The 14869-nt window shown below is 44.2% G+C and overlaps 1 protein-coding gene across 6 annotated transcripts in view; it reads left to right on the top strand.

Annotated features, from left to right (window-relative positions):
• The window catches only part of FAM13A (family with sequence similarity 13 member A), a 163337-nt gene that overhangs the window by 94260 nt on the left and 54208 nt on the right, over nucleotides 1-14869 (top strand). For 5 of the 6 annotated variants that reach the window (XM_044429431.1, XM_044429434.1, XM_044429433.1 and 2 more), the window contains 2 exons: nucleotides 4206-4247; nucleotides 14475-14522. In XM_044429431.1, coding sequence (XP_044285366.1) covers nucleotides 4206-4247; nucleotides 14475-14522 — 90 coding nt within the window. The remainder of the gene's footprint in view (nucleotides 1-4205; nucleotides 4248-14474; nucleotides 14523-14869) is intronic. The other variant, XM_044429432.1, reaches the window with a different exon arrangement.

The following is a 14869-nucleotide window of genomic DNA, read 5'->3' as shown; positions in this document are numbered from 1 at the left end:
CCTTGCATTCAGAGATTTATCTCTGCCCTTCAGTCCTGGCAGTCCCTTACTGCATTCTTTGCTTATGCAGTTACATTGCTCTCAGCAGGCAAAAGGGCTCCTGTACCCTGAAATGATTCTTCCCCATATGCCTGGAACTGCCTCCTGGAGCTCCTTCCTCTGTTCCTCTTCCTCATGTCCCTCCTTTGGATCATTCTCCTGTTTCCTAGTTTAAACAAGAGTAAATGGAATTTGAAGTATTCAGCTATTCTTACTCTGCTTAGCTATCCCTTGGTTATGCATTTCTGCTGTTTCCCCTGTTTCTGTGTTAGATTGGAAACCTGTCATCTTTGTTCTTTGTAAGGTGCCGTATATTGAGATGAGGAATAGGTGCCAGTGGAAGCCTTTAAAGAGCTGATGGCTGCATGGAGGGCATTTTCAGAGGGAAGCACTCTGAAACCCTCCTTCTCCAATTCTGCAGCTTCCCCCTTTAAAAAAATTGCACCTCCTCCAATGATAACAGAAAATGTGATTGCAACAGAGGAGGGCTGGTGTGACTGTGAGTGAATCAGGTCTGGGTGACCACATGGGGGGACACACCAGCGGCAGGGTGCCTGCAACCACCTTGGGTGTGGCTGTAGCCACTTCTAGCATGTGGTTCCAGATCTGCTTATTCAGAACCAGTTCAGCCCAGGGATGCATATATCCCCAAAGATATATTTGCATAGAGGGGAATTCCGTTCCCTGAGTCTGTTCTCCTGCAGGGCAAAAGTGCTATAAACCAAGCACACGCTCAAATCTGCTTATTCAGAACCAATTCAGCCCAGGGATGCATATATCCCCAAAGATATATTTGCACAGAGGGGAATTCCGTTCCCTGAGTCTGTTCCCCTGCAGGGCAAAAGTGCTATAAACCAAGCACACGCTCTCCATCTCTATCTCTATCTCCATCTCAGCTTGGCCTAATCCACTGTCAGTACTCAGGAATGGCAAAACCAGAGAGGCCACCAGCTAAATTACTGCTTCCCAGTAATCAAGCAGGAGGCTCAAGCAGAGGGCAGAATCCTTGGCACACCTGTGGCTGCGGTTACAGTCACACCATCAGCGGTGGATGGCATAGCCCCTCCCCCTCTAGGATATTATTATTTGAGAGCCATGCTCTTCCCGTTCTGTCCATTTACAGAGGATTTCCTATAGGAGGTCCATGCCCTGCCTTAATCATGGGCAGGCATCCTAGAATTTTCTTCTGTGCCCCTTTCTAGAGGTGATGACTTTCTCCCTGCTGCACAGAGGTACCCAGGAAATGGTTATTCTCACAAAAGCGGACAGTTGAGTTAGAAACAGTTTAACAATCCTTTTGCATAGAAGTTCTTATTCCATCCTTCTTTTTCTTGGTAGGTTCAGTCAGCTTCTTAATGAGCCATTTTCCCTCCACCCTGCCCTTATTTATTTATTTAAAACATTTCTATGCCGCCCCCATTGCAACAAAGCCTCGGGGCGGCTCACAACATCCATAAAATAAACATAAAAATACAATTAATAATTTAAAAACTGGTACCATCTCAGCTATATATTAAAATCTATAAATACAATTATAATAAATTAACAGTTAAAATAACTTTTAAATAAAAAGGTCTTCGCCTGGCACCGAAAAGCAAATGACGGCGCCAGGTGGACCTCTCTGGGGAGCGCATTCCATAGATTGGGCCCCACCGCAGAGAAGGCCCTCCTCCGGGTACTCACCCTCCTAATATCCTTCACGGATGGTTCCCGGAGAAGGGCATCCGCTGCCGATCGTAGGGGGCGGGCGGGCATATATGGATGCGGACATTCCTTTAGATAACCAGGTCCCAAGCCGTTAAGGGCTTTATAGGTCATAACCAACACCTTGAATTGGGCCCGGACTGCAATAGGGAGCCAGTGAAGCTGACGGAGAACTGGGGTTATATGAGAACAACGCCCAGACCCCATCAGCAACCTGGCAGCTCTATTTTGCACCAACTGAAGTATCTGGACCGTCTTCAAGGGTAGCCCCAAGTAGAGCGCATTACAGAAATCTTTTCCTTGTAATAAACCACAGAAGAGAACCTCTGATTAATACCTTGATTCATTCAGATGATAATTTCCTGTTCTGGGAAGGTCCTGTAGAAATTGGTGAACAAGTCCTTCCAGAGTAACCACACAGACTGGAAAACAACAGTCATCTCTGGCTAATGGCAACCCTATGAACGAAACCTGTCCTGCCCATGACACCCATGCCCAGTAGTTATAAATGCAAGGCTGTGGCTCCCCTGATGGAGTCAATCCATCCCTTACTTGGTCTTCCTTTTCTTCTTCTGCCCTTGAGTTTCCCCAGCACGATGGTCTTCTGCACTGAGGCTTTGCCTACTCATGATGTGCTCAGAGTATGAAAGCCCCAGTTTGTTCATGTGGTGCATGGAATTATTTCGCCCTCCAGATTTTTGTGGGAAGGTAAGCCTGAGCTCAAGCATAATGTAGATTAGTCTTGCCTTCCCAAAGAGGTTCTCTAGATGTGTTACATATTTCTTGCCTTCCCATAGAGTTTGACTAGATGGTACTTTAAATGTTTCTCTATTGATTGCATAACTAAGTGGAAGTGATCACAGATGGATCCTTCTTATCACATATTCTGACTGTAAACAGTGCTCACCAGGAACAGCCTGAGGTAGGCAGGATTCTTGCTTTCTTTCTGTGACTGCCTGGAAGGACGCACCCTTGTGCATTCAGGGGTGGGCACATAGTGTGTTCCAGATGTGTTAGACTGCAACATCGCCAGTAGTCAGGGAGCATGGGAGCTGCAGCCCAAACATCTGGAGAACACACAGTTGCCTCTCGCTGCATTAGTTGTACCACACCTGCTGGTTCCAATGCTGGCACCTTCGCTGGTTGTGCTGCTTCAGCAGTGGGTGTGCAGCGTTGAGCGGGAGAGCCCAGCACGACAAAAGTCTCTTCCTGATTTGTGCGAAAGAGTGCTATGTGTGAATGGGCCTTTCTCATGAACTCCATTAGGTTGTGTGGCTACCAGGCCTGTCTCATTTTGGGCATGGGAGCAGCTGGCACAATTTTTCTTCCATGTGTTTATGTGGAAGGACAGGGAAGGGAAGGGAGCATAACCCTGAGAAATCAAATCCAGCTTTTATTTTTGACAGCCCCACAAGAAGAAAAGCAATTGAGTGTCATTGTACATTAGCGTTGGGAGTGAGGAAGATGGCTGTTTGGGCACATTTTCTCCTGGGATGTGGGTTAGTCATCAGAAAAAGAGGGTGAAGGACAAGAGGGGGCCTGGGATGTGACCCATCCCAAGACTCTGAGACACTCTGCAAGTGGACAGGCTGTCGGTGGGAATAACCAAAAGGTACCACTTAGTGTGAGAGAACTTGGAGCAAGGGAGTTTCTTAGACACAGACAACACGGCCCCAGCTCTTGACCCCATGAGCATCCCAAATGAGTACAGGGCTCCCTATTGGCTGCAAGGTTTTGTTAGTCCTGCCTATGGTTTTGTTACACCTTTTAGCAGAAGCTAAATTCACCCCGGGATGATCCAGTTTTATACTGGTATAATTTCCTTGAGTTTCATTTGATCCCTTCCTCATGTAAAACTGGTGAAACACAATCGTAGATCATGAGCCTTTTAAATTTGGTGGCATGGCATGATTTCCAACACTGTGCCTTCTTTTGACATCTCTTCTCTCCACCTCATTTTTTAATTTTTTTTGTGCATAAAATTTTAACTTCCTTTTAGGAGCAAAGTGTGTGTTTATGGAGCCACAGCAAGCACTTCTCACCCACAACCTTGCAGCCCAAAATCTAGGGCACACTTGTGCTAGATTGTGCTCTAGTGTCGTTATAGAAATAGTCTCTGAACAGCTGTTGCACAGCAGGAATTCCTCTTGACAGTTTGATGGTAATATTGTTCTGCCTTGGTGAGTGCTAGCAAATGATCTGGGATTTTGTGACCTTGGAAGTGTGCAGCTTAACAATCCAAAGTCTCCCGGTCCACCTTCCTGTCACCACTACTAATTTACCTGCCCACAAGACAAAAAGGCAAGTCTGGGTCTTTAAAGAGTAAAGCAAAGCAGGACTGCTCATGTAGGACAGGGCTTATCAGCTTCTGCTCTGATCTTGTTGATGAAGTAGGAAATTAGCTTGCAAAGGAAGAATAGCAACATACATACTAACAACAGATATGTCTTATTTGTTTTTAGTTCCCAAGAGGATGAAAGGCCCATGTCTCCCTTCTATCTGAGGTATTTATTTCTGTTTGTTTCTCTACACTTTTTCATGGGACTTTGTAAGAAACCGCAGCAGGAGGAGACATCATCAGTGGTGTCCAAAGCACCTTTTACAGAATGCCCAGTTCTATTTTCTTGTCGTGTTCTTTTTTTCCCCATTTCTGCATTGCCCCAATAGCCAAAGCTCTCTGCGGTTCACAGCAATTTATCAACACAGGTACAATTATAAAAATAGATGACACTAAAAATACAAACACAATAACATGCAGCATAATATTCCAATACATGAAACTTAAAACAGTTTAAAGAACTAAACCAAAACTAGATCTATTTTAAGAGGTGACACATTCCATCGGATTTCTTTGTTTATTCATTTTTTAAAAAATTTCTATACCACCCAATAGCCAAAGCTTTCCGGGCAGTTTACAGAAATAAGCTGGTAAATCCCTGGAAGTAGAGGGTAGACTTAGCCTACCACCGACAAGATGAGAAGGTTGCCATCCGTTGGGACTCAGTAGCAAATCTCACCAAATTTGGGGCAGGAGTCTTCTTTCCCCAACCCTTGCAAGCAATAGAGTGTAAATCTAGGGTAGATAAAAGGAAATACTTCTACTTGTAATGCACGGTTAACAAAGGAAATTGTTAGAGTTGGGTTTAATGGTTAGACCACCAGATGAGGTGGTCACTCTTGCGATGTCCCCACCATGCAGAAGAAGATGCGGAGGGGAGCACTGAGACCTCGCAGCTGCATGGTGCCTCAGCTTTCCTTCGCTGCATCCCAGCATCTCCATGTTGTGCAAAACAGGCGCAGCGGAAGCACAGACACTGGGGGTGTGGCTGGCGGGTGAGATGCAAAGGCCTGGGGGGCAGGTATAGAAAAGAACTGGGGGGAATGCACACCTGTGGCAAAAATTCCACCTAATTCCTGAGGAAAAATGGATTTTTCAAAAAATTCTGTTCACTTCCCTACTTTTCCCTTACATCTTTAGCCAACAAGCTCAATCTCAAATTCCTCTCAGCCAAAGCACAAGGCTTGAAATGGCTGTAAAAGTGAATCAGGCAGACGAAGCTGCATGTCTTTACTTTTGAACAGGAAAAAGGCCCTGCAGCTCCCACCACGCGCCAGCCTTTGTGCTTTCACCTGCTCTTGTGCCCTTGGTGGCCATTAGAAGTAGGAGGCAAATAGGCAAAAGGGAAGATGTGCTTAGCATGCCGTACTGGTTAGTGACTCGCTGGAACTCTCCTTTCTCACCCCAGGAGCTATGCCCCATTCATGGTAGGGCCAAAACCTAATGGGATAAAACATCACAGAATAACTACCATGTCCCCAGTTATGACAATTAATGACTGGAGCCATCCCTCTGAACACAGCCTTAATTCCAAGGATTTCCAGCTCTACAGTAGAAAGGCATGATAGAAATGGAGAAAGACCCCAGGACTGATTAGGACTGGAAGGATTTAGTATCTACACTCCTAGAAGAATTTTGTTTGGGCTTCAGTGTTCTATATGCCATTTATCATTATAGTTACCAAATGTTTTTCTGCTGCCATAGGCACATGTGAAGTGCCATGCAGGGCAGAGTTCAGTGTGATCAGAATAAGAGAAGCAGCACAGTATCTCCTAGTTAAAAAGCATAAACTAACTTCAGCATTGGAAGATGACAAGGCGGAGTTTGGAAATTAGTCAAAGTTTTCGTATGCTTTGGGAACAGGAATGGGGGAGGCATCTTCTCCGATCTGATGGAAGCGGGTTGGTTGAGGTTCTCTCTCCTACTGGGCAACCTGCGAGGAGCCTTCAGCCTGTTTTCATGGGGTCCTTGTCCTAATTTCAGAAGCCCTGTGCAAAAGCTTTTCATTTCGATTTCTGGCTGGCATGGTCTCTCTCTGCCCCAACAGCTGCTGGCCAGGAAGCGAGAGAATGTCCTGGAGCAGGGTGGAGGGGGGTGACGAGAGAGGGAGACCAGAGAATGTCAGAAGACGAGAGAGAGAGGAGACACGAGGCGGCCTGCCTAATTTTGGCTTGGGCTCTGCCTCCTGCCAACAGGAATAGGACACTGAACAGAAAATGTTCCCCCACCGTATTCTGAATGTAACTGCTCCCAGGCTATTTACTGGCTCAGTGTTGCTTTCTTCTAATTCAAACCCAAATCTTGGCAGCTTGAGTGCGGTAAACGTCCTTATATAAATTTAGCTAACTACACGTTCCCCCACCCTGCCCCACCCAATAGCAAGTTTATTATGTAACACAGTTTCTGTGCAAAGGCCTTATCTGGCCCGTATGAATGAATTACAACTAAGAAAAACTATGGGTTCAGGGTTGTATTTTCGAGACTCGCTTTTCATCACCCTTGTAAGGTATTCATAAAAGGATGGGACCCGTGGGAATGGAATAGCCTCACATTGGAAAAACTGTGCCAGGTGAATCGGTGGCTTCCTCAGTAAGATAGTGCCTATTAATTAAAGCAGGGTATCTCTATAGCTATGCAGCAGCACCATTCTCTGATGCGGAATTTGCTCCCTCGTGTTACCCTGCAGAGCTTTGTAATGTGCCCCTGCTTGCATTTAGCAGTTCGTTTTATTGCCATTTTTCATTTTTGCTGCTCTTTGTCTCACACTGGAAAATGTTTGGCTCTGGCGTTGTTTGCCAAGAGGAGCTAATTTGGCAGAAAGGATGAGTGCAACCCGGCCAACGGCTGGTGCGTCTCTGCTTGAAGCTGAGGCAGGTGTTCCCCTTTAAGTGACTTCTGCCGTTTGTCTTCCTGGCTTTCCTGCAGGAATTTAATGGCCTGGGTGAATCTGTTCTGCTGGATGGTTCTTTTCCACCCCACTCTCTTGTTTTGCCAACTTGCTGCCCGTCAAGCTTGTCTTGATATAGAATTGTTTATGTGGTATAGCAACTGAGCAATTAATGTAAACACATGGAGGATGTGAGCTGTAGCTTTTATACAGTACAGAGAGTACAGTGATTGAGAGCAGACAGTTATGTAACATGTTGGGTGGAGGCAAACAAGAGTTGTCCAGATTCCAAGGACTGCACAATGCTTGATGCTTGCCAATTAGCAGGAACATTATGTATATCCCTTTCTCTTTTTTATCAGCACTGCAAATAGAGCTTTTGATGAACACAGCAGCTCGTGTGCGTTCTTCTGATCGCCTCTCTTCTCTTCCCTGTCTCCATTTCAGCAAAGGGCCGCAGTCCAAAAAGCAGAATGTCTGAACAAGCTTCTGTGACAAGAGAAGTGGGACAAGTTGAACCTTAGTTGTCCAAATTCCATTTTAGACTTAGATTAGCTTGATACACTCTTCATACTCCTGAATGTCAGCATAGCCCCAGAGTGGGGAACTTCCCTCAGCCTGCAGGAACACATTAAATTTCAGGGAAGCTCCCACTGACCACCTTCCAGGGGTAGGTGAGACCAAAGGCAAAAGGGATGAGGCAGACATGCCTACATTTTGTAGTTTTAAACCCTTAGGATGCCCTTTTCAAACTGCACAAAATGAGAGAAAACCGCACAAAAGCCAGGCAGCCACCCAAGAGGTAGCAACTGGGGGAAAGGGTGAATCCAGTGGAAGGTGGTGAGACCATCTGGAGAACTTTAGAGAGATACCAGGGAGGATGGAGCCACAGGATTGAGATTCTCCACCACTGGTTTGACCTTACATGGATCCCAGCAGAGGCAGGGATGCAGGTGCTCAACCCTGAAGCAGTTTCAACATCCTCTTTTGAAAAAGTAGTAAAATACAGGTTGGCAACCCAAGATTTGGCCCGTTCTTTGAAATCCTCATGTGAGCTTCAGCCATCCACACTCCGCAGTTCTTCTCTCAGCCCATTTTGTCATGTTTCCCCTGATGCCTCACCGTTGCCTTGTCCTCCACATGGTTCCACCCTGTATCACGGTTGGCATAGTGTTGGCCTGTGGACACTGGTCTCTGGCCACTGCTTGGCGCATCATTCCTTGTATTGACTCTACCTGGCTCTTCTGTACTTGTAGGAAGAGCAGGCCACATGGCAACCAGAGGCTTGGCTGCTGCTCTCCGAGACGGAAGCAGCTGAGTCAGTTGCTTCTAAAGACCCCATGGCCCTTTCACCTTGACCGGGCAGTCTCTTGCCACATTCTAAGCCAGCTTTTAAACAACCGCTTAGTTTTCTGGGGTGTAATGACTCCAGATGATGCCAACAATACTACTAAATGACAAGCAAATATTGCTCGGAGTATGATTTGCCTGCCCTCATTTTTTATTAAGCAAAAATGCTATATTACGTTGTCAGATAGACAAGGCAGCTCCATTCCATGGGAATGTTGTTACTTCTTGCATTCTCAGATATGAATTTACCATGGTATGAGCTCTTGGGAGAATCAAGGGAGATACAGTGAAAAATGTTGCTCCCCTGCGTTTCTTTTAAAACATGCGGGCCCACACTCTCTCTAGCACTTTTAAAGAACCATCTTTTTAAAGAGCCATGGTGTGTTGTGGACTTCAATCTATAGGGCAGACCATATCACAGCTCAGCATATACTCAAGATAACCTTTGCAGCTGGCATCATTTTGACATTTGTTTCTTATTCTTTCGCTAATCAGTCTTTTGTAGTGCTAAAATACCCATTTGGCAGAATATATCTGGAGAACCTTCTTCTGAATTAATCATAGAATAGTAGAGTTGGCAGGGGCTAGAAGACCACTGGGCACAAAGCCCCTGCTATCGCTACACTAAGTTACGCCATCCCATTCAGACGGCAGTCCAGATGCTTTCTGAATTTCCCCAGTGAGGGAGAGCCCTCAACTTCCCCAGGTAATAGGTTCCATTATAGTACTGCTCTGATAGTGAGGGAATTCTTCCTGATGTCTACTCTAAATCTGGTTTCTTTTAAGTCAGTTATTATGTGTCCTGCACTCTGGAATGAACTAGAAGAGATTTTGTCCTTCCTCTTTGTGACAGCCATTCAGATACTTGCAGAGTGCTATCATATCACCCTTCAGCCTTTAGTCCCTGGATCATCCTTGTTGTCCTCCTTTGTACCATTTCTACCTTTTCTGCATCTCTTTTTAAACTTAGGTGCCCAGAACTGGACAGGTGGAAGTCTGACTATATAATATAGTCCTTCACAGGGTTTGGAAGTGATACTTCTGTTAGTTAATGCAGCCCAAAATAGCATTTACCCTTTTTGCAGCTGCATCACATTGTTGGCTCATATTTAGCTTGTGATCTACAGCAACCCAAAGATCTTTTTCATATTGTTGAGCCAAGTATTGTTGAGCCAAATAGTCCCCATTTTGTAGCGGTGCATTTGGTTTCTTGTTCCTAAGTGGAGGACTTGGCATTTGTCCTGTTGAATTTCATTCTGTTGCTCTCTGCCCAGCATTCTAATCTATCGAGATCATCCTGTATCTTCTCTCTGCCTTCCAGGGTGTTTGCTATTCCACACAGCTTTTTGTCATCTGCAAATGTAATTAACTTTCCTTGTACTTCCTCATCTAAATCATTAATGAAAAGGTTGAAGAGTATCAGTCCCAGGACAAAACCCTGTGGCAGCCCACTTCTTATCTCTCCCCAGAATGTTTTTTATTGTCTTTACAAGCTTATAGTCCCATATCATTATAATGCTCCTTTTGAAAAGTTACTCTAAGATAACAGGGCTGTATGGATGTGATAGTGAAGAAAGCTGACAGGACAAAAATCAATGTGTTTGAAACATGAGAGAGCTTTGTGAATAGACAGACAGAAAGATGAACAAGTGGGTGCTAAATCAAATCAAGCCAGAACTTCCTTGGAAGGGAAAATATGCTTTGGGCACATCATGAGAAAGCAAGACTCATTGGAGAAGACAATCATGCTAGGGAAGGTTGAAGAAGAGGAAGATCAGATAGGATATGGATCAGTTTCATAAGGAAGCCTCAGCCTTCAATTTACAAGAGCTGTGCAGGGCTCTGAAGGACAGGACTTGGAAAGCATTCACTCATAGAATCACCACAAGTTGGAGATTACTTGAAAGTAACAATAGCACAGTCGTCCTTTTATGCTAGTTTTTAAGGCTATAATGAATATATTTCCAGGCACCATGATTAAGCATGTGTATATAATGCAAGCAATAAAAATGCCACTTGCTGCGAAATGTATAGCAAACTTATACCTGATAAGTTGGTATCAACATCAGTACTATGTCTGTTAAAAAGATAGAAGAGTAATGCTAAGGGCATTGATGCAGATGGTGCATGGTGGAACACACCCAGGAAAACACAGGACTTTCCCAACGCATATAAAGTTAGCCACGATTCTGGTTGTAGCTTATGGTAAAAAGCAATACCTCATTTGCAATAAGATTTGTCCTTCTGGAAGCCTAGCCTGTTTGTGCATGAAGAATGTTCTGTGCCTTGCCTTCCATTTGATAAGCTGAGTATTATTAGCACCAAGTTTCTAAGATAAGCAGGATGTACTTCAGAAAACGTGAACTCAGTGGATTTTGAACATCAACTTGGTTAGATAATACAGTTCCAGCTGGTTCAGGTAGTGCCTGAATAGGGATGCTTTGGCTAGTCAGGTAAAAATGCTCAGTCAGATAAGTGGAAATTCATATGCAGGGCTGGCATTTACAGATGTTTGGCAGAATCAGAAGGAAAGTATTTTATCGAGGCAATTTTAAAACTAGCACCTGGTCCATGAGCCAAATAACAAAAACAGTAATTCTGTTACTGTTACTAACAGGCCTAATTCTTACTATATATTTAAATCAAGCAAGCAAGCAAAAACAATAGGCTCATGAGATACAGGGCTTTTGTGACAGTACCATATCTGTGTTTGAAAATATCAGATATATTTCCTTAAGGAGGCACTAATGGTGGAGACAGACCCCTTCCTGTCTATTCACCAGGTCCAATTAGAAGGAACCAAAGTTTATGAAAACAGTGGCTTCTTGCTTGTCCTTCAGTGGAGATTGCTTTGCCTTAGGTACCATGGAGAGAGCCAATAGCTACCAGTTCGCTAATACCAAGGTAAAAAACATGCTAACTACATGTTCCAAGCGAATGCATACAATCGAGTTCTGACACCGTTTTTCTTTTTTTTTGGAATGGAAGCCTCTTCAAATGGGTTGGGATTAAATTGGAGAAATGACAGAAGAAAGAAGCCAAATTATGGAAGTGGTTTGTGCTCTATAGTTCAGGGGTTCCGTTGTTTTTGATGTCTTTGGGATCATTTTTAATGCCAAAATGATTGCTATAGTGGAGAGCCATGCACGTTTCTAATTGTTCTGCAATTTCCTAGTCCCAGTGTAAGTTTTCCCTCCCCCGAAAAAAATCTGTACTTTAACTGCAGGCGTTGTTGTACATGTTTGCGAGTGATAATTTGGCCAAAGAAAAGTGAAAGAATTGTGTGAAATTAAGTAACAAAAACAGCAGCCTTGCAAACATGGTGATAACGCAAGTTTGCAGGCCAGCTGCAGTGTGCAAATGCTGTAAGAAGGCACGTGTCAGCCTCCTTTGGAAACAGCGATGTCTGCAGACCCCAGTTCTGTTTTCTTATCAGTTAGTAACCTTGCAAACACATGTGCCCGTGTGTATATTGTATTGTTTGTCCTTTATGGAAGTTGCTTCAAGAGGATGTTTGCTCTAAAATAATCATGAGGAGTGTTCAGGTACATTATGTTTCTGTTATCATGTGGAGTGTGCACTTGATTACTGATTTGGGTTTCTCTTTGTGTAAAGTAGCCTTCCCCAACCTTGTGCCCATAGCCAAAGCTCTCTGGGCTGTTTACAACAAAGCAGAAAAGCCATAAAATACAGTAAAACATTAACAAGAATTTTAAAATTAATTTAAAATAGCATAAAATACATTACATTAGAAGATTAAAAGACAATAAAAAGACCTGGCCATGATTATAAGAAAAGCACCCAGCGTGTCAGGCCCCTGAAAGACCAGGGGTGGCTTTAAAGGCCTCCACAAAAAGGGCTGCCTTAACCTGGCACCAAAAAGATGGCCTATTTGGTGCCAGGTGGGCCACAGTGGGGAGGTTCTTCCAAAGATGGGAGCCACCACAGAAAAGGCCTTCACATTAGTTGCCGCTCTCGGAGCCTCTCAAGGGGTTGGCTCTTGGAGAAAGGCCTGAGAAGAGCTGCTCCTGTTAGGTTTTTGGGAGCTCCTCCAGAATGTGTAGGGTGACAGTAGGCCTGGTGACAGAGCAGGGGCTTCTCTTGCCTTCTGCTCCTGCTTTGGCACCTCTACAGCAGGTAGTGGTTTAGAGGAAAGACATCTGCCAGGGATCATGGAAAGTCCCTGCGTTTATGTGTACCAGTGTATGGCTGTACATTCTCTGCATGCACACCTGTGTGCAAAAATTGTACAAAAAATGTAGCAAGTGAAACAGACCTGAAAATATTATCTTAAGGGGACAGTAATCTTGTTTACTCAAGCAATCATCCTGTGAATAGCGATGAGGAAGCTCTATGTAATAATTTACAAGAATAATTTATTTATTATATTTTTAACCATATTTTTCCTCTTTCACGGAACCCTAGGGGCTTACATGGCCATCCTCCTCTCCATTTTATTCTCACAATCCTGTGGGGTAGGTTAGTCTGGGAGTCAGTGGCTAAATCCAAAGGCAGCCAGTGAACTTTATGGCCAAGTAGGGACCTGAATCCAGAATTGCCTGGTCTCCAGTTAAACATTCTAACCACCACACTGGCTCTCATGATGGCTAATTGAGAAGTGGATGTTGCCCCATCCTGCCACTGTATGAATGAATAGACAGGAATGCAAATAAATCATGAGAGCTAGCTCCTTAATGGATTTTCAATCCATTCCTTTAACACGAGCTGGCAATCTACACTCAATAAGCTGAGTCTCGGTTCAGTGAGTGCTCAACCCTGCATGAAATAAAAGTGACCCATCTCTCTGTGTTTGGCTGTTGCTTATTTCTGAATCAATCAAACACATGGTGGGGCTGAGAGATTTCATCGTGTCGCCTTCCCTTACACTGTCCTGCAGTGTAACTGTGTCGGGTTGATTTACATACAAGCAGGCCTGCCAGCTGGGCCAACTAATTCTCTTGCCGGTAAGAGGATAAAGCCAAATGAAATGTTTAAGCTCATAACAACTTGATTTAATGAATACTGTAGTCAGGGTGAACTTCAGTAAAATGTCACATGGCCCTCTTATCTGCAAAGCTGAGTCAGCAGGGAAAGGAGATTCCACGAGCCTCGAATATAAGCCTGCCTTGCGTCAAAATTTGGAGAAATACCTTGCATCATGGCACATCTGCTTCTTCAGTAGGCAAAGCTTTACATAGGGAGCAACATCTGGGCCATCGTGCTGTTCTATGAGCTTGGAATTCAATTTAGGCGGAAGAATAGAACAGGAATCAAAGCAAGCCCCCCCCCCACCCCGACAACTTTGCATGTGTGGGAAAACCGTGTGCTCTTTGCATATACACTGTGTTGCATGGTAAACTGGGGGTGTGTGTGTAAGAGAGAACCTTCTACCTGTGTACTGGCAGAAGCCACACGTGCGCGCACACACACAGATGCAAGCAGGCTGTATGTCCCTGTATCTGCATGGAGTTTTTCACAACCATTCAGTGGCAACAGCCAACAGGTGTTTTTATTGCATAGACAGTGGGAGTTCTGTGCAATCCTAGTGGGGCCTTCATTACCCTAATGAATTTACAGATGCACCATCCTGCCAAGCTTTAGAGTAGCTTTCCACAGCTTGGCTGGAGCCTGCTGGGAAACCACGCCTTCCACCCCTTCATATGCCAATTGTTATTAAAGTTACCTATGAACGCTGTTTGTAAAATTGTGGAAGAGGCTATAATTGTGTTTGCGTGTTGTGTATGACCTATTCTGTTGTTTTGCTTTAGGTGGGTTGCAACCACTTTCCCAGAAATGAGAAGTGTCCCCTGATCCTTTATAATCAAAGGCTGATTCATAGCTGCTTACGTATCCCCTGACTTGTTTAATCACCAACACAAGTGTAACACCACTACTATGACTCTTCTCAATGGGTTTGAGTCACTTATTCAACTTTCCAAGTGTACACAAATCAAATGGTGTATACTCACACATGTGTGTACCTGGCCCAAAGTATATCTGGTCTGTGTTATTTTTTTTGAAGTTGATTGCCTAGCTGACAGTGAAAACATGTATTCATCAAACAGATAATTCAACATCCAAATGAAACACTAAGTTTATCTAACAGTTTTGTTGTTGCCGCTGTTCAAATCTAACATGAAACTTCTTCTCTTGCAGTTCTCATGTGTCACAAGTCAACAACAACAACATCCCTGCTACAGGAGAGTAAGTGATAACTTTATATCTTTGGCTGAAGTTCTTGTGGTGGCAGGTTTTTTGTTGGCAAATGTGCAGGGAATATACCCTTGAGAAAATGTAATTAGCGACTGACGCAACTAAAAACAAGGCTGTAGTCACAGCTTGAAACCTCTTGTATTTTTTTCTGTATAAGTGCAGGTGCTTTAGTACCGGGTTAGCCAGATCGAGGGTTCCTGGTAAACCACTGGCTTTTTTCTGGTGGATCACATTGTGCCTGCTCTGTAGATTCCCTTGCAAAGAATGCCAGACCACACTGATTTTATTCCTATCTAATGTACTTCCCGTCTTTGCAGATAAAACCAGCTCAGTGAGGC

Source organism: Varanus komodoensis, unplaced genomic scaffold (assembly GCF_004798865.1).
Source record: "Varanus komodoensis strain SLA01 unplaced genomic scaffold, ASM479886v1 scaffold2, whole genome shotgun sequence".
NCBI lineage: Eukaryota > Metazoa > Chordata > Lepidosauria > Squamata > Varanidae > Varanus > Varanus komodoensis.
This window is presented reverse-complemented; position numbering and strand designations above follow the sequence as displayed.